Source organism: Cervus elaphus, chromosome 22, assembly GCF_910594005.1.
Source record: "Cervus elaphus chromosome 22, mCerEla1.1, whole genome shotgun sequence".
NCBI classification, from domain to species: Eukaryota; Metazoa; Chordata; class Mammalia; order Artiodactyla; family Cervidae; genus Cervus; species Cervus elaphus.
Window position 1 is genome coordinate 35,551,304 of NC_057836.1, and position 23,663 is coordinate 35,574,966.

Sequence of the window (23,663 nt, forward strand, 5' to 3'; positions counted from 1 at the left end):
TGAGCCACCAGGGAAGCCCTTCCCCTAATCACAGTGAAGTCCCAAAATGCACTTTCCCTCCCCAAGTCTCTAGATCCCCAATTTCTATGCTTATTCTCAGCCCTGGGGCATGGGGACAGAGGGTGGACCCTTCAGCATTACTGCTTCTAATAAAACAACTATAAACTAAAAAGAACAACCAAAACAATGAGTTATGAGCTGAGAATATGGAAAAGAGCAAACAGTTCTGACTTGAGCAGAACATCTTCCTGATTTATCAATAATCCACTAGAAAATGCATCCTCATCACCAATAGAACGGAGGAGGCAATGGCAACCCACTCCAGTACTCTAGCCTGGAGAATCCCATGGATGGAGGAGCCTGGTGGGCTGCAGTCCATGGGGTTGCTAGGAGTCAGACAGGACTGAGCGACTTCACTTTCACTTTTCACTTTCATGCATTGAAGGAAATGGCAACCCACTCCAGTGTTCTTCCCTGGAGAATCCCAGGGACGGGGGAGCCTGGTGGGCTGCCGTCTACGGGGTCGCAGAGTCGGACATGATTGAAGTGATGCAACAGCAGCACCAACAGAAAAGTTTCAGTATGCAAGAAAATAAGTCCTTGTCTAAACAAACTTTTAAAAGGTAAAATATGTTAATTTTACATGTATAAAATTTATTTTTTAGTATTATAGTCTTAAAACATACCTGCATGAAGCTCTTGGGCTTCGGAGTGGACTATGTAGGGGAATCAAATCCTTTTGAAGTTAAAAATTATGTTCCACAGAAACTGATACTTTTAAGCCAATATGGGTTTTAATAACTAAACAGTAAAACATTTCTCTTAACATCAAAATCAAAGATGATTATACTTATTTTAATATCACTATATAAATATGAGAACGTTAATTGACACTTGTCTAGGTCAAATATTCCAGTTGCATTAACAAACATATATAAAACAAATATAAATTTATAGCGAATGTCATGATTATCTGCTTCATCATGAATTTAATAGCCTGAAAGCTGCCTTTTTTGTTTGCTTTCATTTATTTTACTTTAATAATCTCAAAGTATTGAGGAAGGAAAGAAGAGAACACAACTGAGCAATATTTCAATTTTGATTAAATAAGAGTCTGGTTAGTTGCAATCCCTTTTGAACACTTAACGCACTGTGACATGATGACCTGCCACTCCTCAGCGGTTGGAGAGGTTAGGCCATTTCTTGATAGCAGGTACATATCCAATGACTCATTCTCTCTAAAAAACTGTGTAAGAAAAAAGTAGGTAGTTCATCTGAAAGACAGGTTGCGCTCATCTGTACAAACTAATTTTTTTTCTTGATGCTGGGATATCCATCAGAAACATGTTAGTTTCTGCTAAACAGAGATAGGTTCTGACATTGCAATATAGCTAGTATTTACCACTTTACTCTGCCTGTGAACCTCTCTGCCTAGTTAAAATACTTTAAAAGGGTACTTTTCATCTAATACTGTTAATAACAAGAATGGCCTTATTTTGTGTGTGTGTTTTTTTTAAATGGCTGCTTTGGTCTACTTCAGTTTTGGGAGAGCCATTTAAAACTCAAAATGTGATACGGTTTAAAGTTTTACTGATGCATTAGGACTGAATGACAGTAGAATTTCTCAGACATTCACTGAACGCCCACTGGGTCCTAGGCTCTGTGCTGATATAGCTCAGTTTCTGATCCTTCTTGATCGTGATCCTTCAGGGACCGGTCCGGAAAAATACTATCACATCAGAGTGAGCAATTTTTAACTTGGGGAGTTATTTGGAGGGGGGCATGCATCAGCAGATTCAGTTCAAAAATTCACTGCTCTGGGTTTCCGCAGCTTTCCTCCAAGTCTACATTTTAATGGGGTGTGGAAGAAGGATGGGTTTGGGCATTCTTTATCATCTTCCTAGACCGTGATTAGAGAATTTTAGGAGCCAAGAGCTTAAACTACATTCAAATAATCCAAAAGCTTTAAAAAGGGGCATAGCAAATCCTGTCCAGACCTTAAACCTTGGTGGTAAGAACACGAGAGTTTGAAAGGCAATTTTTTTTTTCTTTTGGGGGCAGCAACCAGAAAAGGTCAGCTTGCTGAGCACCTCCCAGAGTCTGGTGTCACATGCCTCACGCTCTCACCACACTGCGGTTCCCCTAACACTTTCATGATGTGAATTTTGCTTTAGCATTCTAAAGGCATAGTCTCTAAGACTAACACAGGAGTGGCAGGTTATTTTCTCCCTCCACAAATTCTGGTTGCATAATTTAACATAAAAACAATTTGAGAAAGAGATTATTATCTTTTTACCTTTTGCAAAGCTCTTACTGATAAGAGTTTAAAATATGCAATTGAAACGTTGCATTTTCTGGAGTATTCAATACATTTCTTGGATTTTTCCCCCTAACTGCAGGACTAGAATAAATAAAACCACTCAGTTCTTAAGCACAGCAAACATGAATCAAAGAGCTTTTACTCCATATTTATAAAAGGCAATGCCACCATCATAAGTTTCTCTGTATTTCTTGTCACCTTTAAGCATTTTCATTTGTTAATCTCAATGTATTTCAATAGCACACATATGTTCTCAAAAAATTCTTCTCTGGGGCTTACTGTCAGCTTTTTTGTTCCCAAATCTTTGATAGTCTTAGTCTCTACAGGACTTGAAACATATGTTAACAAGTTATATAAAAGCCTCTTTTTGTGCTCCGTATTGACAAGAGTCCCTCTGAATCTGGGAGAAAGCAATCGTATTCCAATCGTGTTGTCAGCTGAGGGACATAAGCTCCAAAGCACTAGTTCCTAGGGCCATAAATCCATTGTGTTCCATGTTATAAATAAGGAAATTGCCTGTGATGGCTACGATTTGGAAGCATTAAAATTTTTTCTTTGCAGCTCTCATTTTTAATCTTTTTAGTTATTTCCCTTAGTAAAACTTAGCCACCAAAATATGACTTCCTGTATCACTGACCCAGATGCCATAATTAAAAGAAAGACATTCCAACCAACCATGACAAAGGTTGCAGTGAGCATTAAAGGCAAAACAGACCCTTATCGATTCAGCCAAAGGTAGTTCTCTCTGCCCTGCGTCTCCTTCCACCCCGCCTCCCCCCTCCTCTCTCTGTCCATTTGAGCAAGCGGCTTGACTTTGCATTAAGATTGCGTGATGTGTGCTTTCTAGCGGCTGCATTTTAAGTTTGGTCTTCTCAACCATGAAAACACAGTTAAAAATTGTTCTCAGAGCTAAACCACTCAACATCTTGGCACTTGGTTGTTTTTAACTTTTCAACAATAGGCACTGTTCACTCCCCTCGGTCTCAGTTCTTTATTCAGTGATCAGGCAGGACGCTGATGAAAGGCTAGTCACGGCTGCCCCCACGGTATCAGTGTGGTGGCATGTGATGATTCACATGGGGTGTGTTTGATCCGAGAAAGCCCAGTCTCTGCTTATTCTTCCTTTGTTCTGTCATCTGGGGGGAAAAGAGAGAGTGTATTAAGCTGATTTTTCTCACTCTTTCCCAGCGCTGGTGGAACACACAGTGTTGGGTGAATATTTCCCAGTGAATATTTATTGAAAAAGGGAAAATATTTTTAAAAGTGAATTTCCATAGGCAGAGAAACAGAGCAAACCCCTCTCTGTGGTTAAGAAAGAGGAACCGTGGTTCTTTTAAAGCAGCCCTTGCTTGTCACATATCATCACTGCCATCACCTTAGTCATTTTAAAAGCTACCACAGTTACTTTTGATACTATTTTTACTAAGGCTAACAATCTTACATGATGAAGGGGTTGACTGTAGCACTGAAATGATAGATACTAATGACGATCTGCTTTTCTGATGAACTTAATAATTGCTGTGATGGCAGAATATACGATTTTCTATCAAAAAGTCCAAAGTGGTCCCTCTCTTTCAGTATTTGTTCCTTCCTTCCCTGTTCCACAGAAGAAGTGTCACACAAGACGGGTGTGACAAGCAGAAGCAGGCTCTGCTTGCCGAGAGGTGGTTCTTACAATATAGCGTGGGGTTTCTTTACTGTGATTTACAATCCCGTGGACAACAATCTCACTGCCAGGATTCTCCTGTCTCTCCCACTCACAGTGGTGAAGGATTTCACATCACCCCCCGCACCGAGCTCCCATCTCCGAAGGGCACCCACCTGCTCCTTGAGCTCTGCCAGCTGACCGGACAGCTGTCTGACCAGACTCATGGTTGATTCCAGCTTCTCCTGCAGGTTCCGAATCTCATTTTGCTCACTGTCACCTTCATTGCTAACAAGGGACATGGCTCGCATCCGAGGAAACCAATCCAAATTCTTCTCCTAAAAGCAAATAAATGTGCAGGAACAAGGCAATAAATATGGAAGGGAGCCTGAAGTTATGTAAAGAATGTTTATAAGGGTTCATTATTATTAACATTTTGGAGAAGAAAATGGCAAGCCACTCCAGTATTCTTGCCTGGAAAATCCCATGGAAAGAGGAGCCTGATGGGCTACAGTGTAGGGGTCGCACAGAGTCGGACACGACTGAGCAACTGAACACATTATTAACATGTAAATCAAAGTTGCTTAGCACTTTCAAAGCAAAAAGTACTCTTGCTGGCCAGGGGTGGGGAGAGGTAAAGGTGGGAATGAAGTGAGGGTTCCATATTAGTCTTCATGAGCTGAGCAAAGATTTTAAATATTGGAACGAATTTCTTATGGTCTCCCCCGGAGGTCCTGGGTAAAGCGTTTAGGACAGTGTCCTGCACCCTGTAGGTGATTAGTGAATCTTGATGAATGATGAGCTAGGCTTTGGAGGCTGAGAAGAGCAGATCCAAATGTGTGTGGGAAAAGTAAAGGCCTGAGCCTCCCTACCTGATCCCTGCCCTGGCGCAGAGGAGAAAGGGGTGGCGGAATGGGAGGTGATAAAAGACATGTTTCAGTTCCAGGTGCCCACGCCTATTTACCTCCCACTTCCCCAAGACAGGCTAAGGGGAAGAGGGAAGTGGGAGGGCATGGCCCTGGGTTACCCTGTTTGCTCCTTTTGGAAACATTTTATTACAGTGGGGATGGGGTTTTAGAGTTAGACTTCCCCAGAGGGCAACAGCGGGTGCCACTTCTGTTTTTCCAGGCTGACTGAGAGTGTAGGGGGGTGTGTGTGTATGTGCATGTGTGTATGTGTGTTCCCTCCATTGTGGTAAAAAAACATATGGTTACCAAGATACCCACATCTCTTGAAAATTCTTCCTGATTGCCCAACATCATAGAATCCCTGTGAATTATTTGTGACCCATCTTTTAATCCTCAAGAAAGTTTCCCATTTTAAAGATGAGGAATCGAGCGATCCCAAGAGTTTAATTACCCTCATCTCAAGCTAGGAATTGGCAGAGCTAGGATTTGAAGGCAGGTTAGCCTTTTGGCTGGGTTTCCCTGGTGGCTCAGCAGTAAAGAATCCACCTACAATGCAAGAGACCCAGGTTTGATCCCTGGGTCGGGAACCAACACAGGAGGGGATGGCAATCCACTCCCGTATTTTCTCCTGCAGAATCCCATGGACAGAGGAGCCTGACAGGCTACAGTCCATGGGGTTGCAGAGTCAGACGTGACTGAGCATGCACACAAGCCTTTTGGCCACTGATCAGGAATCCCAGTCTATATTTACCTATTTCCTTAAATCACATTCTTCCAGTATCCCTGGCAGTGACCTTCCTGCTTAAGATTCTTTCCAGTCCAGAAAAGCCCACTGCAGTGGCTACAAAGACGTCTGCTTAGCTGATGCCTAGAACAAGAGCCAGGAGAGTTCTTTCTCCTCCTAAGGGGAAAGGTCCAACCTCTGTACCTCGGCACTTCTGTCTAAATCTCATCTGGCCCTTTGGTTGGTTTCTTTGGTAGTTGTTAGTCAAAGAACAACACATTCTTTATAGTTCCTGACCCCCCAGTGGCAGTGGAAAGGGCTGATAAAGGATAGGATAAAATATTCAAGAGAGTTAAGCTGCATTTAAACAGCTGTAGCTAATTAGCATTTCAAAAGAGAATGGTAACTTATTCTGAAGTGCAGAGTGACAGCCAGTTTCATTCGATTAGTGCTTCAACATCTATTGCCAGGTATTTAGAGATGAAAATCAGGTAAGACAAAATGTCTGCTCTCAAGGAGCTTGTGGCTTAGGACAGTCCTCCATGAAAAGTGGACTGGGCAGTCTGCGTATCAAAATTCCCTGGGGTTGCTTGTAAAAATAGCAGGTTTCAACCCCACCACCTCTTATGAAATCAGAACCTCCTAGGGGGCCTGCATGATTTGTAGGTGCTCTAAAGTTTAAGAAGTCTGATCTATGGAGACATAGAAGATTAACGAGAACCGCTAGGGTAGTGGCTGGGTAGGGAGATGGAGTGAAGAGGAAAGATGGGAAGTGGCTGGCATAAGGAATGGGAAAAGTGAAAAATGAAAGGGTTAGTTGTTAGTTGTGAAAGTTGCTTAGTTGTGTCCGACTCTTTGCAACCCCATGAACAGACTCCTCTGTCCAAGGGATTCTCTAGGTAAGAATACTGGAGTGGGTTGCCATTTCCTTCAACAGGGGATCTTCCCGATCCACAGATCGAACCCAGGTCTCCTGTCTTTCAGGCTGATTCTTTATTGTCTGAGCCACTGGGGAAGAGAAGCCAAAGAGGGACCACTGAATGCTTGCAGGGTGGAGTGGGAGACCCTACCTTGGAATGACTCCATCAGAGATCAGGGCTCACCAACAGCCCAGGTGGGTGTGCAGCTGAGGCCAAGAGCTGGACTGATACAAGATGGTGTGTGCCCTGGAAAGGGCATCAGGATGACAAAGGTATCGGGAAGCTAGGTATGTCTGCTGAGCAGTGGCTGGTGTGAGGAACACTAGTGTGTGGACTGGTAGGAGGGATGGACAATAAACAGACAATCCAGTGAACTCCAGTTCTCTTATCTATTTAGAATCTGTATTATCTACTGTACTATCTCTTATCTGAATTTTACAAATGCAGAAACTGAGGCTAGCAAACACAAGCTAGAATCAAGATTGCTAGGAGAAATATCAATAACCTCAGATATGCATATGACACCACCCTTATGGCAGAAGTGAAGAAGAACTAAAGAGCCTCTTGATGAAAATGAAAGAGGAGAATGAAAAAGTTGGCTTAAAACTCAGCTTTCAGAAAATTAAGATCATGGCATCTGGTCCCATCACTTCATGGCAAATAGATGGGGAAACAGTGGAAACAGTGAGAGACTTTATTTTTTGGGCTCCAAAATCACTGCAAATGTTGACTGCAGCCATGAAATTAAAGATGTTTGCTCCTTGGAAGAAAAGCTATGATTAAACTAGACAGCATATTAAAAAGCAGAGACATTACTTTGCTGGCAAAGGTCCATATAGTCAAAGCAATGGCTTTTACAGTAGTCATGTATGGATGGGAGAGTTGGACTATAAAGAAAGCTGAGTGCTGAAGAATTGATACTTTTGAACTGTGGTGTTGGAGAAGACTTTTGAGTCCCTTGGACTGCAAGGAGATACAACCAGTCCATCCTAAAAGAAATCAGTCCTGAATATTCATTGGAAGAACTGATGCTGAAGCTGAAACTCCAATCCTTTGGCCACATGATGCAAAGAACTGACTCACTGGAAAAGACCCTGATGCTGGGAAAGATTGAAGGTGGGAGGAGAAGGGGACGACAGAGGATGAGATGGTTGGATGACATCCATGATTCAATGGACATGAGATTGGCTAAACTTGAGGAGTTGGTGATGGACAGGGAGGCCTGGCGTGCTGCAGTCCATGTGGTTGCAAAGAGTCAGACATGAATGAGCGACTGAACTGAACTGAATTGAGGCTAGCAAATTATTTTGCTGGAAGCCCAATCCAGACCTGTCTGTATCCAGACCTTCTGGCCAGAAAGGAGACTGTGGACAGAGAGTCGAATAATAATAAGGTAGGATAACTTCAGGAAATAGAAACTAGAGTAAGAAAGTCTGAAATCTGATAAAATATCAGTGAATTTAGGGAGTTAGTGTATCATGGGTATAGTTGGAGAACTTTAGCTGAAGAAGATGAAAAATTTCTGGAGATAGACAGTGGGGATGTTTGCATAACAATGTGAATGTACTGAATGCCACAAAAGTCTACACATAAAATGGATTAAATGGGGCTTCCCTGGTGGTTCAGTGGTTAAGCCTCCATGTTGACAATGCAGAGGGCCCGGGTTCAATCCCTGATCAGGGAACTAGATCCCACATACTGCAGATAAAAGCTCCTACATGGCTTAACTAAAAAAAGAGTCTGTATGCCACAACAAACACTGAAGATCCTGCATGCTACAAGTAAGATCCAGTGTAGCCAAAAAAAAAAAAAAAAAGGTTAAAATGGTATGCATGTGTATGCTCAGTCGCTCAGTCATGTCCTACTCTTTGTGACCCCATGGACTGTAGCCCATCAGGCTCCTCTGTCCATGGGATTTCCCAGGTAAGAATACTGGAGTGAGTTGCCATTTCCTTCTCCAGGGGATCTTCCCGACCCAGGGATCAAACCCACGTCTCTTGTGTCTCCTGCATTGGCAGGCAGATTCTTTACCACTAGCGCCACCTAGGAAGCCCAGGATAGAACAGAAAGGTTTGACAGCCTCAGATGGCTGGCTGGATCTGGGCTGAAGAGTTAGCAGGAGACAGGATAGAGACGGCGAAAACCTCAGCTTTAAGAACATTTCCTAGAGAAACAGAGACAAAACACTGTTCTAATACTTAGCTCATTGGAAAAGACCCTGATAGTGGGAAAGATTGAGTGCAGGAGAAGTCGGCGACAGAGGATGAGATGGATAGATGGCATCATCAACTCAACAGACATGAGTTTGAGCAAACTCCAGGACATAGTGGAAGACAGGGAAGCCTGGCATGTTGCAGTCCATGGGATTGCAAAGAGTTGGACACAACTGAGCGACTCAACAACAACAATGCTTAGCAAAGATAACATGGGTGAGATGGAAACTGCCTCCAAAGAAATTGCTGTCATAGGTATCTCAGGGGCCAGGTCAGCTCAGTCCACAGTCTCTTGCTTTTGAGGAAACAAAAGCAGTTCTCAGGGGACCGCTGCCCCAGCCGGTTGGGCCACGGGACTCTTTTCCTTACACATTCTTTCTTCACTTGTTCCTTTGTTCATGCATTCATTGACTAATTCTTCCTTGTTGACCCTGTCTGTGCTAGGCACCGGGAGAACAATAGGGAGCCAAACCCAGTGTGATTCTTGTGCTGGTGGAATTGATAGTGATAGTCTAGGTGGAGAGTAAAACTTCAATCAAAGATGGTGAAAATAACGACAAATAGGACTTAAGTGCTGGGGAGGAAAGTCACCTGGCCCCACCGTCCTTTCTCCTAAGGTCCCCCAAATCATTCTCTCTTCTAATTGTCTCCTGGTTTCTCTCATCTTTCTTCCTCTCACTGCCTGCATCTTTCTCTGTGTATGTTTGCTTGGTTCTCAGCCTTTTCTCTACCGATTTTATACTTTTTGTTTCAGTCCTCTTTTTCTCTGTATACCAACTGACTATAATCTGAAACTAAAATATAATGTATCATTAAGATTTTTTTTCCAATACTGAATGCTTTCTGGTTCCTTTTCTTAATTTTTAGGAACCTGACTTGAATGCCTTGCATCTCACTAAAATAGCAAAAAATAAGCACCCTAAATTGATTGTCTTTTGTCCTCTTTCTACAAAAAAGCCAGCCTTTTAAAAATAAATGTTCACAACTGATTTCTCCTAGTACAGAAAGTGTATTCTTTTCACCAAAAGTAACTCAAGTCCAAACAAGTTCTTAGAATAAATGCTACACGTGGCTTTTCACAGAAGTGGTTTCCAATGAAATACCCCAAGCTTCCTCTCTCTGCTCCAAAGTCACAAGGAGCAGCTTCCACAAGAGGCTCAGCCTGAGCAGGGTAAGAAAGGAAACCCTGGACTTTATTTTGAGCCAGAACCACAGGACAGACACCCAGAACACTGGCTGGTTAATGAGATACCACTCACTCACCGTGTTGACTTGTAACATGTCCGCCATTTAACAAAGCAGTTTGATTTTATTTGTTATTTCTTGGTTACTCACATAGGTTATGTCCATCCTGTGATCATGCTCATGATTAATAGATTCCCATGGTGACTTTGGTTAGTCAATATGACATCATTTCTTTGTTTCACCAGGAATGAATATGTTTGACCGCAGGGTAGTATAAAGTTGGGAAGCTAGAGATTAAGTGTTAGATTCTGAGGTTGCAGTGTATGACCCTAGAAACTTGGTGAGTGGAAAGCCAAAGCTTTTCAAAGGTACTAAAATGCAACTCCCAGAGATGAAGGGACAAAAATCATGGCAGCCATGATCCTCCTGCTATCCCTAAATTTTAATAATAACGCATCTTCCTACGGGACCAGAAGATGGAGAGATAGGAGTGTGAAAACCTTTCAAACAGTCCTTTCAACAGTCAGATCAATTTGCCTTGTTTAATTTTGTAGTTATTCAGTAAATGGTTGGGTTGTCAGAGTCAGTCAGAGCTTATCTGTGCTATCTTTATAATTTGTTCTTAAATGTGATACCCCATTTTCAGGGAAGAAGCCACACAGTATCAAGGAAAGAGCACTGATCTAGGAGTCAGGACACCTGGGTTCTGATTTTAGTTCAGCCAAAAGTGAACTGTGTGATAGAAGGAGGGTTCAGCTCAGTTCTGTCGCTCAGTCGTGTCCGACTCTTTGCGACCCCATGAATCGCAGCACGCCAGGCCTTCCTGTCCATCACCAACTCCCAAAGGAGGGTGGGGGAGCCTTATTCTCTGAATCCAAGTTTCCTCATCTGTAAAACCAGAATGTTACCCTGGGTGGTCTCTATGTCTCTTCCAGCTCGTCATTCCGTGAGTTATGAATTCAAAACTTTAAAAATCAAATTGCTGAGACAAGCCCTAAGCTTGCCAACTGAGCAAACAGAAACATAGCATTTAGGCTAGAAGCAACCTTGAAACCACGAAACCCAAGCTCAGCATATTACAAATGCCCAGTCTGAATCCTAGAAAGTTTAGGTTTCCTTGAGGTCTCACAGCTGTTCTGCTGTACTTGACTTCCGCTTCTAGACAAGTCCTTCCATTTAATGCAGTGAAACAGCTCTTACATAATGTAATCTAGCCCTGTTGATGTTTAATCGACAACAGGCTCAAGAAAACATAAAGACTGTAATGATTTCTCTCCGTATCACAATGAGATTGAAAAGTAGAATAAGATTGAGTCCAGTGAGCCAAACACTGGAGAAATTGTCTTATGTCTCTTTAATGTGTTCTAGGTACACATTAAACGTTGCCTGGGACAAATTGGGAGTTTCGAATTAACAAATATATGCTGCTATATAAGACAGATAAACAACAAGGACCTACTGTATAGCACAGGGAACTGTACTTGATATCTTACAATAATTTATAATGGAAAAGAATCTGAAAACAATACATACATACATCTCTCTCTCTACATATATAATTGAATCACTTTGCTGTATACCCGAAACACTGTAAATCAAATTATTTGATTTATACTTCAGTTTCAAAAAAATGTAAAAAAAAAGTTGCCTGCATGTAAGTTAAAGAGAATGCAAGCACTGTAGTTCTGTATCAGAGTAATAATCCCATTTTTTAGCTGCTTGGCAAGTGTCAGCCACTTAAGTCGTGCTACGGCCAACACCCACAGAAATTCCATAAGGTTGAGACTGTTGCCAGCCCCATTTTACAGAAGACAATACTGAGACAGGAAGAGGATTAGTTACTGGCCAAGGCCGCAGACTGGTGGTAAATGGCTGGGCCAAGGTTTGGCCTCCACCCTAGGTGACTGGAAATCTTGTACTCTTTTCACTACCTTGGACTATTTCTCCACGTCCAATAGAGATGCCAATGCTTAGCTTCTGAACTTGCCAGGGAAAACAGAGACTACCCAAAGGCTCAGTGAGTAAAGAATCCACCGACAAAGCAGGAGACACAGGAAACGTGGGTTTGATCCCTGGATCGGGAAGATCTCCTGGAGGAAGAAAATGGCAACCCACTCCAGTATTCTTCCCTGGAGAATCCCATGGACAGAGGAGCCTGGCAGGCTACAGTCCAATGGGTCACAAAGAGTCGGACACGACTGAGCGACTAAGCATGCAGCACAGTGAGAATACATTTTATAACTTGAATTCCCCTGATATGTCTTCCCGGGTAAGCTAAAGATTTATTTATTGAAAATTAGAAATAAATGCTTTAGGCATTGTATCAGAAATGTAGATGCAGATACTGTGGAAATACATTGATTGACCCTTGACATTCGCTGCAATTTTGAAGTGTTCTGAAATATTCCTAATGAGAGGTACCACACTGAATGTACCATTGTACTGTGTTTGTACTGGAATATTGATAAACCACTGTACATGTACCTTTACCTCCACTTCCAGACTCTCTATGCTTAAAACATGCTGTCACAAGACCATTTGCAAAGGTTTTTCTTGGTTACCATCCTCTTCTAAGGCTTAAATTTACACTGCACTTTCTATTCTAAAACCGTATGTGAAGCCTCCTAGGCTGAGGAGCATACCATCTGCCCAAAGCCTCAGTGTGACCCACTACATTCCTCTCTTGGCACTTCTGGTTTGAAGATGTCAGCAGGCTCTCTAAAGGAACACCAGCAACGCTAACACTATCTACTCAGTGGAAGGTTCCTGAGGGAAAGACACCATTCCTGCTTTCTGGAACGTCACAGACCAAGGCCAATAATCTGGAACAAGGATTCTTTCTGAACTCAAAATAATCATATGATTACTTCTGAAGTCAAAGTAATCATGTGGGTTAATGGGAAATGCGTCATATAGCCCATCCCAGCCTTTGCTCCATGAAGGAGGGGCATGGTGGGCCTCCCACCCTCTGACCAATATGGCGGCCTTGCTGGCAGGTGAGACGTTGTCTCAAACCCTTAAGGAGCACCCACAACACTGGCATTTGGACTTCTAGCTTTGTTCCTAGTGAAGACCCCACCTGTATGTGACCAGAGTTGTTTAATCTGGACAACAAAAAGGCTGATTCTCACAGGAGTTTGCACACAGACCCTGGGTTAAAAGGAAGAAAGGATGAGCTGGGAAACACACTCTTGTCTGACAAACACCGGCGACTGTCGGTGAGAGAAAGGATCCAGCTGTGTCCTTTGAAGCTAAAACGCTATTCTTGGATTGATAAATAAGTGAGAACCTTGTCAACTAATTCTAAAAAAAGGGAGGGAATAAGAGTAAAAATTTTGCTGTGTTAGAAAAATAGCACATTCCAGGACTGGAAGATTCATTTGCCACCCTTTATTAACTGTATCTTCCTTCTGTCTCTGTTTATTCTGTTCTGTATCTTCCTTCTGCAACTGTGTTCCTTAAAGTATGACAGAGTACCCTACTTGGGTGGCTTGAGAAATTTAAAATGTTAGTTATTCAAGGCAAATCTGTACTGAAAGTTTTTGTAAACCAACAACCCCCCTTATGGAGTCATGTTCAAACTTTGAAATATTTTACAGATGTAAATGTGTGGACATCATGTTTGCATTATGTATGTGAAAGTGGTTTGAACCTTACAAGGTGGAGATGTAGATGTATGTGTGCTCAGTCGTGTCTGACTCTTTGTGACCCCATGGACTGTAGCCCACCAGGCTCCTCTGTCCATGGGATTTTCCAAGCAACAATACTGGAGTGGGTTGCCACTTCCTTCTCCAGAGGATCTTCCCAAACCAGGGATCGAACTCACGTCTCTTGCATCTCCTGGCATTGGCAGGAGGATTCTTTACCACTAGCACCACCTGGGAAGCCCTCAACCTTAGAAACAAAGTACAAACGTCAGAGATCCTTGGACTGCTGAACAGACTGCACAGAGGTGGGAGTCTGTCCCTTAGAGGCGTTTAACAAAGGCTGAAAAGCAAGAGCCCCTGACATCCCTGCGGGGCTCCTGCCTGACCCCTTTCCATGGCCCTGCCTCCAGGGGGCTGCTGGCCTGGGTGCCCTCCAGGGACAAGGCCTACTTTAACCAGTCCCTGCTCCCAAGGTCAGTGAGAGAAGTAGGTCCAGCAGAAGTACCACCGAAAGAGGGAGTGGTGGAATGAAAATGACTTAACAGGCTACTGATCTCGGCAGGGCCCCAGGCTGGTAGTCAAAGAGTCAGCTGGGAGGGACTGGACGCTGGTCCAGTTTCATAGCCCCCTTGTTTTATATGCAGCACCGCTGCGGTGGGAGTGGCTGGCCCGTGCCCAGCACAGGGGGTGCAGGAGGGCACTCTCATGGCCTGGCAGGCTCAGTTTCTCTGGCAATGAAAGCCTGAATGCCCGCCTTCTGTGGCTTCCTCACCTTCGGAGCCAGAGCAAAACAGGTGAGTGTGGACCTCATCGGCTACAAAGAGGGTTAAAACAGTTCAACCAATGTTTACAGAAAAGTGTCAGAAAAAGTGCTGGACTCAAGTTTCAGACTCATGGGTTGAGATTTCTGTTCTTAAACATTTCCAGACTGGTTAAAAAAAAAAAAAAAAAAAAGCTATCTAGGTGCTGGTAAAAAAAAAAAAAAAGAAAATGAAGTCAGTTGCTCAGTCATGTCTGCCAGGCTCCTCTGTCCATGGAATTCTCCAGACAAGAATACTGGAGTGGGTTGCCGTTTCCTCCTCCAGGGGATCTTCCCAGCCCAGGGATAGAACCTGGGTCTCCCGCTTTACAAGCAGATTCTTTACTGTCTGAGCCACCAGCGAAGCCCCAGGTGCTGGTAAAGTCAGCCGTTCATGGGGACTTCGGCCTCCTGCAGTGGGCAAGAGGCACTGCATGTACTAGGCCAACCCATAGGTCACTGCCTGAGGGTGGTCTACGTGCTAGATGGTGGGCCCCAGCTGCTTGGGGGTCGAGAGAACTGTGATTGCCAACGCCCACCTATCCCAGCAATCTGAAAATGCACTGATTTTGAAAAGCAGGGCTCTCAGTGGTGACCTGGAATAGGTTATCATCTGATGATATCACAAAGCTTGTGCCCCTGGGGTGAGCAGTAAACATCATCGCTGACAGCAGGAAGGACGGTGAGCAGAGCCCACAGCCCCGGGGCACCCACCTTGCTTCCTAGCCTGGTCCTCCTCCCTCCCTCCTTCCCAGGGCTCCCTGTTAGCCGCATCATGTCTGTCCACGACCGCAGGGCAGTGGCTACACTCAGAGTGAAAGTGCCTGTGGATTCTCTTTTGGTCCCAGACTTCCCACCTCTGATGCAGCCTACCATGACCCTTGGGTGTTTGCACAACGCAACAGCTACATCCGCAAATGGAGGCGTTCTGATCTGCTCCCAGACATCAGGGCACCCAAGGAAGGAGCTGCACTGAGAAGAGACAGTGGTCCACGGCTGGGAGGGCTGAGAGGGCCCTGGACCCGACATAGCTTAGGGCAGCTGGGAGCTAGAGTCCTCTGGTCAGTATCTAGCATACTGCTAGGTCAGGAACAGCAAGGAGCAGAAGGGCTCTGGTTGCGGCAGCAGCTGTGATGTAGGGCTTCTGGAGGTGATGGATCCTACCTTGAACAGCAATCAGGTGGGCAATCACTCAGAGAGAGAGGAGAGAAGTCCGGCACCCAGGGCTGCTTTAAGCACCGGCCAGCTGATCCCGAGACACACAGCAGCCCCAGAGGCAGGGACTGAAACAGTCAAAGGTCTGAGGATGCAGCGATGGGAGGCTTGTCTGCCAACTGGCTGTGAGTGATCAAGGAATCAAAGGGCCTGCCTGACATTCTCCCAGATTCCTCTTGCTGTTTTTCCTAGAGAAGTGTTAAGCGGGAAGCATTCTGACCACAAAGGAAAAGTAAACAAATAAGAAAAGCTTGTGTAACAGAGGAAACCATCCTCGTCAGGGATACTGGACAGCTCCAAAGTCCTACCTGTGGGCTTCCTCAAAGCAGGTCATTTCCCTTCTTGTTTGTGGTTTTCTTTTCCTGTCAGTTCATAACTCCACTTAATCTATATTTTTGTTCTTGGGACTTTAACCCTTTCTTCGTCTTACTATTTGTTAATTTCCGTATTTATTCTCATAAGCTACTCTCTCAGCCTTTTTATCAAAGAATATATTTACTTTCTTCTGCAAATAATCTCAAGTATGAGCATTTGCAAATCTCACAGGGACAGAAGAAAACTGGAGATTTCTTCATGGTGAGGTTGGGGCAAAGTATTCTGAACAGACTATTGAATACTCCAGTGGGTATCTGTCCAAATTCTGGCTGCCTAACACCTGATGTCCTCCTATGCCTGAGGAAACTGCCACTGGGGGTCATGATGGAAGGCAGGGTCCGGCGTCCTGATGTGGAAGCTGAAAAGGCTGACGCCCGTCTGTCCTCCCCGAGACAGTCAGAGCGCAGTCATGTGACTTACGAGTGGCCACTAGTTGCTCTGGCTTGAGATTTTACTGTGGAACAGGTGCTACCAAGAAGAATTCTTTTTGTTCACAATGGGTGAAAGAGTGACTTCTGGTTGTGACGACACCAGGGGTGCCAAGGCCGACTCCCAGGACACTGCAACAGGCGGCGGCACCTTCCCTCCTCCAGCCTGTCCCAAGCTGGGACTTCCTGGCCAGTCCACTTGGTTTGAATTGTGCCCAGGTGGGCCTGGTTGTCACTTTCCTCTTAATTCTGTGCATCCCTTCCACAATCAGTTGTTATTGTTTAAAGACTCTCGATGGGTGCAAGTGTCAAGGGACCTATAGGACCAGGTGCTAATTTAACACTGGCAAATTCTGTCCAGAATAAAGATGATAAAATTTTACAGTGACTAAGGTCCTTGTCTAAGTCACAAGTGTGTGTGCATAGTCGCTCAGTCATGTCCGACTCTTTGTGACCCCATGGACTATAGCTCACCAGGCTCCTCTGTCCACGGGGATTCTCTAGGCAAGAATACTGGGGTGAGTTGCCATGCCCTCCTCCAACGGATCGTCCCAACTCAATATTGAACCCAGGTCTCCTGCATTGCAGGCAGATTATTTACCAGTTGAGCTACCAGGGAAGCCCAAGAATACTGGAGTGGGTAGCCTATCCCTTCTCTAGGGGATCTTCTCAACCCAGGAATTGAACCAGGGTCTCCTGCATTGCAGGTGAATTCTTTACCAGCTGAGCTACCAGGGAAACCCTATGTAAGTCATACAGCTAACTAGTTATTATATAATAAGTGTATTTAATATTATCATAGTTATGGGAGAATTATCATGATACCATAAATAAAATACCATAATCACATCATAATATCATGTCATACATAATTAATATTACTGATTAATTATTGGATCATCAATTAAGCAGAGAAGAAATTCATAAGTGTTTATAAGCCCTTTAGAGGGCAGTATTTCTTTCTGATGTGTTCTTGCATCTTCCATTTCTATGTCCTTGGCACTTGATACCTATTGTTGGTAAAACAGATGGATAATAAGGAGTTGCTATATACAGTGCAAATGAGCATAAGTAAACACAGTAACCTGAATTTTCCAATCAGACATATTATTATTATGAATGGTTCCCCTTCCTTTTTGTTCTTTATTAATCCAAAGCAAAAAGACCTCCTTCCTCCCTTTCTTAAAATGAATTTAATGAGCACCTGCCATGTAGTCAATACTGTTCCAAGCTCTGGGTAAAGCAAATGAGCAGCTCAGAAAGGACCCATTTCCATTCTAATGAAAGGTGAATGAAGGGGATGAAGACGATAACAAATGAAAACAAATGAAAATAATTTCAGAGAAGGGTAAGTACTATGAATAAAATGGTGGTTTGAAGCGTTATCTTTAGAGAAGAGGGGCTAATGTGGATTGAACTGGCTGTAAAGGGTGCTCTGAACTAATGGGAGTTTCAGGCAGAAGGAACAGTTATGCAAAGGCCCCAAGGCTCGAAATGAGGCTGGCATATTTGGAGAACAAAAAAACCAAACAAACAAAACTAGAGTGTGCTACCAAGTGAGAGATAAGGAGAAGTAAGAGAGAAGGTACCAGTAGACAGGGACCCGTTATGGAGAAGCCTGGAGGCAGTGGGAGTCGAGGAGAATTTTGACTTCCCACAGTGGAATGGCATTTCCTGGTTTGCAGCAAACACATACACACATACACATGCATTCAACACACACACACACACATAAATAAAGTTAAACAGAACACTTTGGCTGCTGCATGAAGAACAGACATGGGAGACTCCCATTTGGAGAGCACCATCTCCAGGTGGGCATTCTTGGGGGCTTTGGCAAGGGGGGGCAGGAGTAGGCATAGGGAAGTGCTTCCACAATACTGTCAGCCCCCAGGGGGGGCTTTGAAAGCAGCCACTGAGTGTTTGGAAGTGCTACCTGACAGGCAACACCTTTTCCTGGAGGATAAGACTGCATTCAAAGAGCTCAAGATATTTGGTTTGCATGATTAATGTGAATAGGCAGACTGGACAATTCAACCCCTAAATGGACTATTGGGTCAGAACTTCACCGCTGTTCTCCCACAGGAGAGAACTGGGTTATGCCATTGTGCCCATCTCTGAGTTCAGTGACACCACGTTGGCAGCCTGAAATCAGCCATGGCGAGAGTAATTACACCAGGGAAATGGGCAACGCTACTACCATGGCTTTCCTGGTACCCCGAAACGGGCCGTTAAACATTACTGCACTACTAGACCATCTCTTACTAATAGAAATGGAGGAAGCCTTAAAGATAGCTTAAATTAAACCACTAACCCCAAAGTCACAAATCAGAAGATCATGGCAGAACCAAGGTAACAACTCCTGATACCGAGTTGGCCAAAAATTTTGTGTGGATTTTTTTGTAACATCATACAAAATCCCCCCAAAAATTTTCGGCCAACCCAAAATATCAACTTCAGGAGATGTCACCAACTGAATTCTTAGTTTACAGGGTTCACACAGGTGCCATTTTTGTTTTCATTACTGACTTTTCTGTTTTGATTTTAAAGAACAGGATGATCTTAATTTAAACATACTTTTCAATGTCATAATTGAGGATAGTAATATCCAAAGTACATATATAAATATAGAACAACAAAGATTCAGGAAAAAGGATTAACCTATGAATGCTGTAAACTAAAAATTCAGTTGGTGACATTTCCTTAAGTCAAGAGACTTTTAAGGTCAGGGGTTTCTTTGACGTGTAGGGTTGGTAAAAAAGTCTGGGGTTTTGTACGATGTTACGGAAAAACGCTGAATAACAAGTGGTGACATAAGCAGTAAAATGTAGATCAAAGCACCTTTTTCTGATATTTTGACAGGACTCTCCAGAAACTTTGCTCAAATATCATCATTCATGTCCACTGTATATAATTTAATATGAAGTGAATTAAGAATAATACATTTATTTTAAAAAATAATAGGCAACTTATAAGTAGAGTTCAGGGGATGTTTTATGGAGACACACATAAAATGTCTATACAGAAAACTTAGAGAAAAAAACATTCCCAGAAATTCTTCTACACCAGAGTCAAATGGAACATAATAAAAAATGGAATTAAAATCTGTTTTAGTAACTCCATCTGTTACTATTTGAACTTCACTGTCTTTCATACCTCATATACATGTAACACATATATGTATGTGTATATGTGTGTGTATATATATATATATATATATATATATGGGCTTCCCCAGTGGCTCAGCGGTAAAAAATCCTCCTGCAATGTAGAAGATGTGGGTTCGATCCCTGGGTCAGGAAGATCCCCTGGAGGAGGGTACAGCAACCCACTCTAGTATTTCTGCCTGGAGAACCCCCTGGACAGAGGAGCCTGGTAGGCTACAGTCCATGGGGTCAAAAAGAGTCAGACACGACTGAGGTGACTGAGCACCGCACATGTAGTATATACACAGCACACACAGGTTTGCCTGAAACAAACAAAAAAATGAGTAAATCCTCAAAAAGACGACTAAAATTCCTCCTCTGGGATTAAAAAAAAAAATGTCCTTTTTCCCCCAACAAAAGTAAGCTATATAATGAATTGTCAAAGGAGGATCCAGCACATGGTTATCACTGCAGGGCTTCACCTGTCATAATCTGATTAGACTGAGTTTGCAGTTGGCCAGCTCACCAGCTGACATTCTTATACTAGCCTCTAATATTAAGACATTTTATCAAATTGTGCTTTTAACTTGCTTGGTTTATTGTAAAGTCTTTTTCCTTGTCTTCAAAATACTACCAAAGCAAAGGAAAAGAGTCACTGGTCCTTAAGTGTGTCTGTCCTGGGCTAGCAGCATTAGCATCAAATGGGAAACAGAAATCCAGATTCTCAGGCCACAACCCAGACCTGCAGAATCAGGTGCTCTAAGGTTGGGGCCCAGTAACCTATGCTTTGACAAGCCCTCTGGGTGAGGCTGATATGTACTACAGTCTGAGAATAACCACTTTAAATAATTCAAGACCTAACCAGTCATATATCATCACTAAGCACTGGATGAACCTTAACGAGAATCCTTAACTGTATTCCTGTACATATTGAGTAATCAAACAATTTGTAGGCTAAATAGGGACACATTCGGGCTTAAAAGGAGTGTTATTAAAAATTCTGCAGAGACAATGGCATAACCAGAATTGTTCCCATCAAAACTATGGTCCCTCTTGTTTCCATGAAAACCCAGACTATCATTTACAGTATCTGGACCAATCCGTTAGGAGAATAAAAGGGTTCCATATCTGGGCAGCCTGGAGATAAGAAAACTGCATTTATGAGGCTTCCCTGGCGGCTCAATGGTGAAGGATCCGCCTGCCAATGCAGGAGACACGGGTTTGATCCCTGGTCGGGGAAGATTCCACATGCCCCAGAGCGACGAAGCCTGTGCACCACAGCTACCGAAGCCCACGCATCTAGAGCCTGTGCTTGGCAACAAGAGACCACACGAGAAGCCCACGCACTGCAACAAAGCGTAGCCCCTGCACACTGTAACTAGAGAAAGCCTGCATGTAGCAACGAAGACCAGCTCAGCTTACATAAACAGAATTACATAAAAAATGACAATTGCACTTATGTATATAAATTGCTGAAAGGATATTTGTGAGATATTATCTACTATGAAGTCATATTTAGGTCACTTGTAAATTGCCTATAAAAATGGGTTTTGATACATTCTTATGGGAGTTGTCCATGCCTGCCTCACTCATTTCATTATTTCCCATTCTCTTCCTTTTTTAAAGTGGATAGATATTAATAAGTCCCTGAAATCTCCCTTTGATGTCAATGAACTTCTCCTAAAAAAATCCAAATTTGTTCCTTTAGTTTTTATCATCATTGGCCTCTTTATCAGTCCCTGAATTGTTTAAAAAAATCTATCAAGAAGAGCTTCAGCATAGTCGCAATCAAGATCTGGAGTGGCTTTTCTTAGATCAGTCTCTAAGTGCAAAGGAATTAAAAACAAAAGCAAACAAATGGGACCTAATCAAATGTAGAGGCTTTTGCACAGCACAGGAAACCATAACAAAATGAAAAGACAACCTATGGAATGGGAGAAGATATTTACCAGTGATGCAACAGACAAGGGCTTAATCTCCAAAATATATAAACAGCTCATACAACTCAACAACAAAAAACCAAACAACCCAATTGAAAAATGGGCAGAAGACTTAAATAGACATTTTTCCAAAGAAGACATACAGATGTCCAATAGGCACATCACAAGATGGTTAACATCACTAATTATTAGAGAGATTAAAGATTAAAACTATAATGAGGTACCACTTCACATCATTCAGAATGACCATCATTAAAAAGTCTACAAATAACAAATGTTGAGAAAAGGGAACCCTCCTACACTGTTGGTGGGAATATAAGTTGGTACAGCCACTATGAAAAACAGTGTGAAAGTTCTTCAGAAAACTAAAAATAGAACTAGCAAATGATCCAGCAACCCCACTTCTGGGCATGAAGAAAAAACTATAATTCAAAAAGATACATGTACCCCTATATTCAAAGCAGCACCATTCACAATAGCCAAGATATGGAAACAACTTCAACATCCATCAACAAATAAATTGATAAAGAAGATGTGGTACTTAGATAAGATGGAATCTTGCTCAATCATAAAAATAATATCAATATCATTTACAGCTAGATGCAACTAGAGATTATCATACTGAGTGAAGAAAGTCAAAAAGAGAAATACAAATATCATATGATACCACTTTTATATGGAATCTAAAATATGGTACCAATGAAACTATCTACAAAACAGAAACAGACTCACAGACACAGATCAGACTGTGGTTGCCAAGGAGGAGGGAGAGGGATGGACTGGGAGTTTGGGGTTGGTAGATGCAAACTATTACATTTAGAACGGATAAACAACAAGGTCCTATTGTAACAGCACAGGGAACTATATTCAATCTCCTGGGACAAACCATAATGGAAAAGAACATAAAAAAGAATGTACATATGTGTATAGTTGAGTCACTTTGTTGTAAGATAGAAATTAGCACAAAATTGTAAATCAACTACACTTTTAATAAAAAAACAGAAAATAAAAAAGATCTGGAGTGTCTATTTGGGGATAGCACAACATTGAGATCTAAAAACAAATTCAGAGTTGGGCCAAGGTGATATGCCAGGTTGTACCAAAGAAATCTTATACTCAGATCATTTCCATTAGCATCAATTTATTTCCACTAAACTTTTTGCAAAGGGCATTATATGGATCGAAGGAGGCTGAATAAAAAACTCTTGAGTCAAAACAATACGTTTTCCTGGGATAGGGGCAAGCAGGATGTGACGTCAATATGAGACTGAACTCTAAGTTTGATGATAGCTTGAAGAGTATAGCACGGACCACTGTCTAGCTGGCTCAAGGACTTAGAAGGATGTAGGATGGTGCATAGGCTTCCAGGTGGCACTAGTGGTAAAGAACCCACCTGCCAAATGCAGGAGACACAAGAGACCTGGGTAGGGAAGATCCCCTGCAGGAGGGCATGGCAACTCACTCTAGCATTCCTGACTGGAGAATCCCATGGACAGAGGAACCTGGCGGGCTTACAGTCCAAAGGGTCACAAAGAGTTGGACACGACTGAAGTGACTTAACACAAACGCACACACGCAGGATGGTGCATAGCTCGACTTCGACTGTCAAAGCATCAACAGCTGGCCACTGGGTCCAAGGACAATGTAGCCCTGAATGTAGGGAGCCTAACGGCTGCAGGTGATGACATATAAGTCTGCCAGGCAGCTGCCGTTAAGTGTGAGAAGAAATGAGATAATCTCAAGTGGGATGAACAAGGGAAACTTCAAATGACAAAGCCAAGCTATGGGCTGTCCAGGACACAAGTGAGGCTGGCAGACAGTAGGGTGTACTGGAATTCCAGGGGATGGCAGCTCTTTCTGAATAATGATTCCTGGTTGACTGCAATGATAAGATGCCCAGTCACAAAAGGCACAGGGTCTTGGTGAATAGGAATTGCAGCCATAGTTCATACAGCAGTTGGACATAAGGCCATGTGGAAACAATCATTGATCATGCAGTGGGTATTGTATTTCTGATTTCTGTACACTTTCACAAATACACTCCCCATTTTCCCAACTGAGGCTATTCAGGTTTTATTCATCTTCATGCATTCCCCCCCCCCGCCACCCTTTTTTAAAAATTTCTTGGTTGTACCATGCAGTATGCAGGATCCTAGTTCCCCAACCAGCGATCATACCCGTGCCCCCTGCAGTGGAAG

The 23,663-nt window shown here is 43.0% G+C and overlaps 1 protein-coding gene across 2 annotated transcripts in view; it reads right to left on the bottom strand.

The window, feature by feature from the left end:
• Positions 1 to 772: 772 nt before the first annotated feature.
• ITPR2 (inositol 1,4,5-trisphosphate receptor type 2) overlaps positions 773 to 23,663 on the bottom strand; it is a 563,379-nt gene continuing 540,488 nt past the window's right edge. For both annotated transcript variants that reach the window (XM_043881798.1, XM_043881799.1), the window contains 2 exons: positions 4,142 to 4,303; positions 773 to 3,456 (listed from right to left, as the gene is read on the bottom strand). In XM_043881798.1, the coding sequence (XP_043737733.1) occupies positions 3,370 to 3,456; positions 4,142 to 4,303 (249 nt within the window). In that variant the 3' untranslated portion in view covers positions 773 to 3,369. The remainder of the gene's footprint in view (positions 3,457 to 4,141; positions 4,304 to 23,663) is intronic.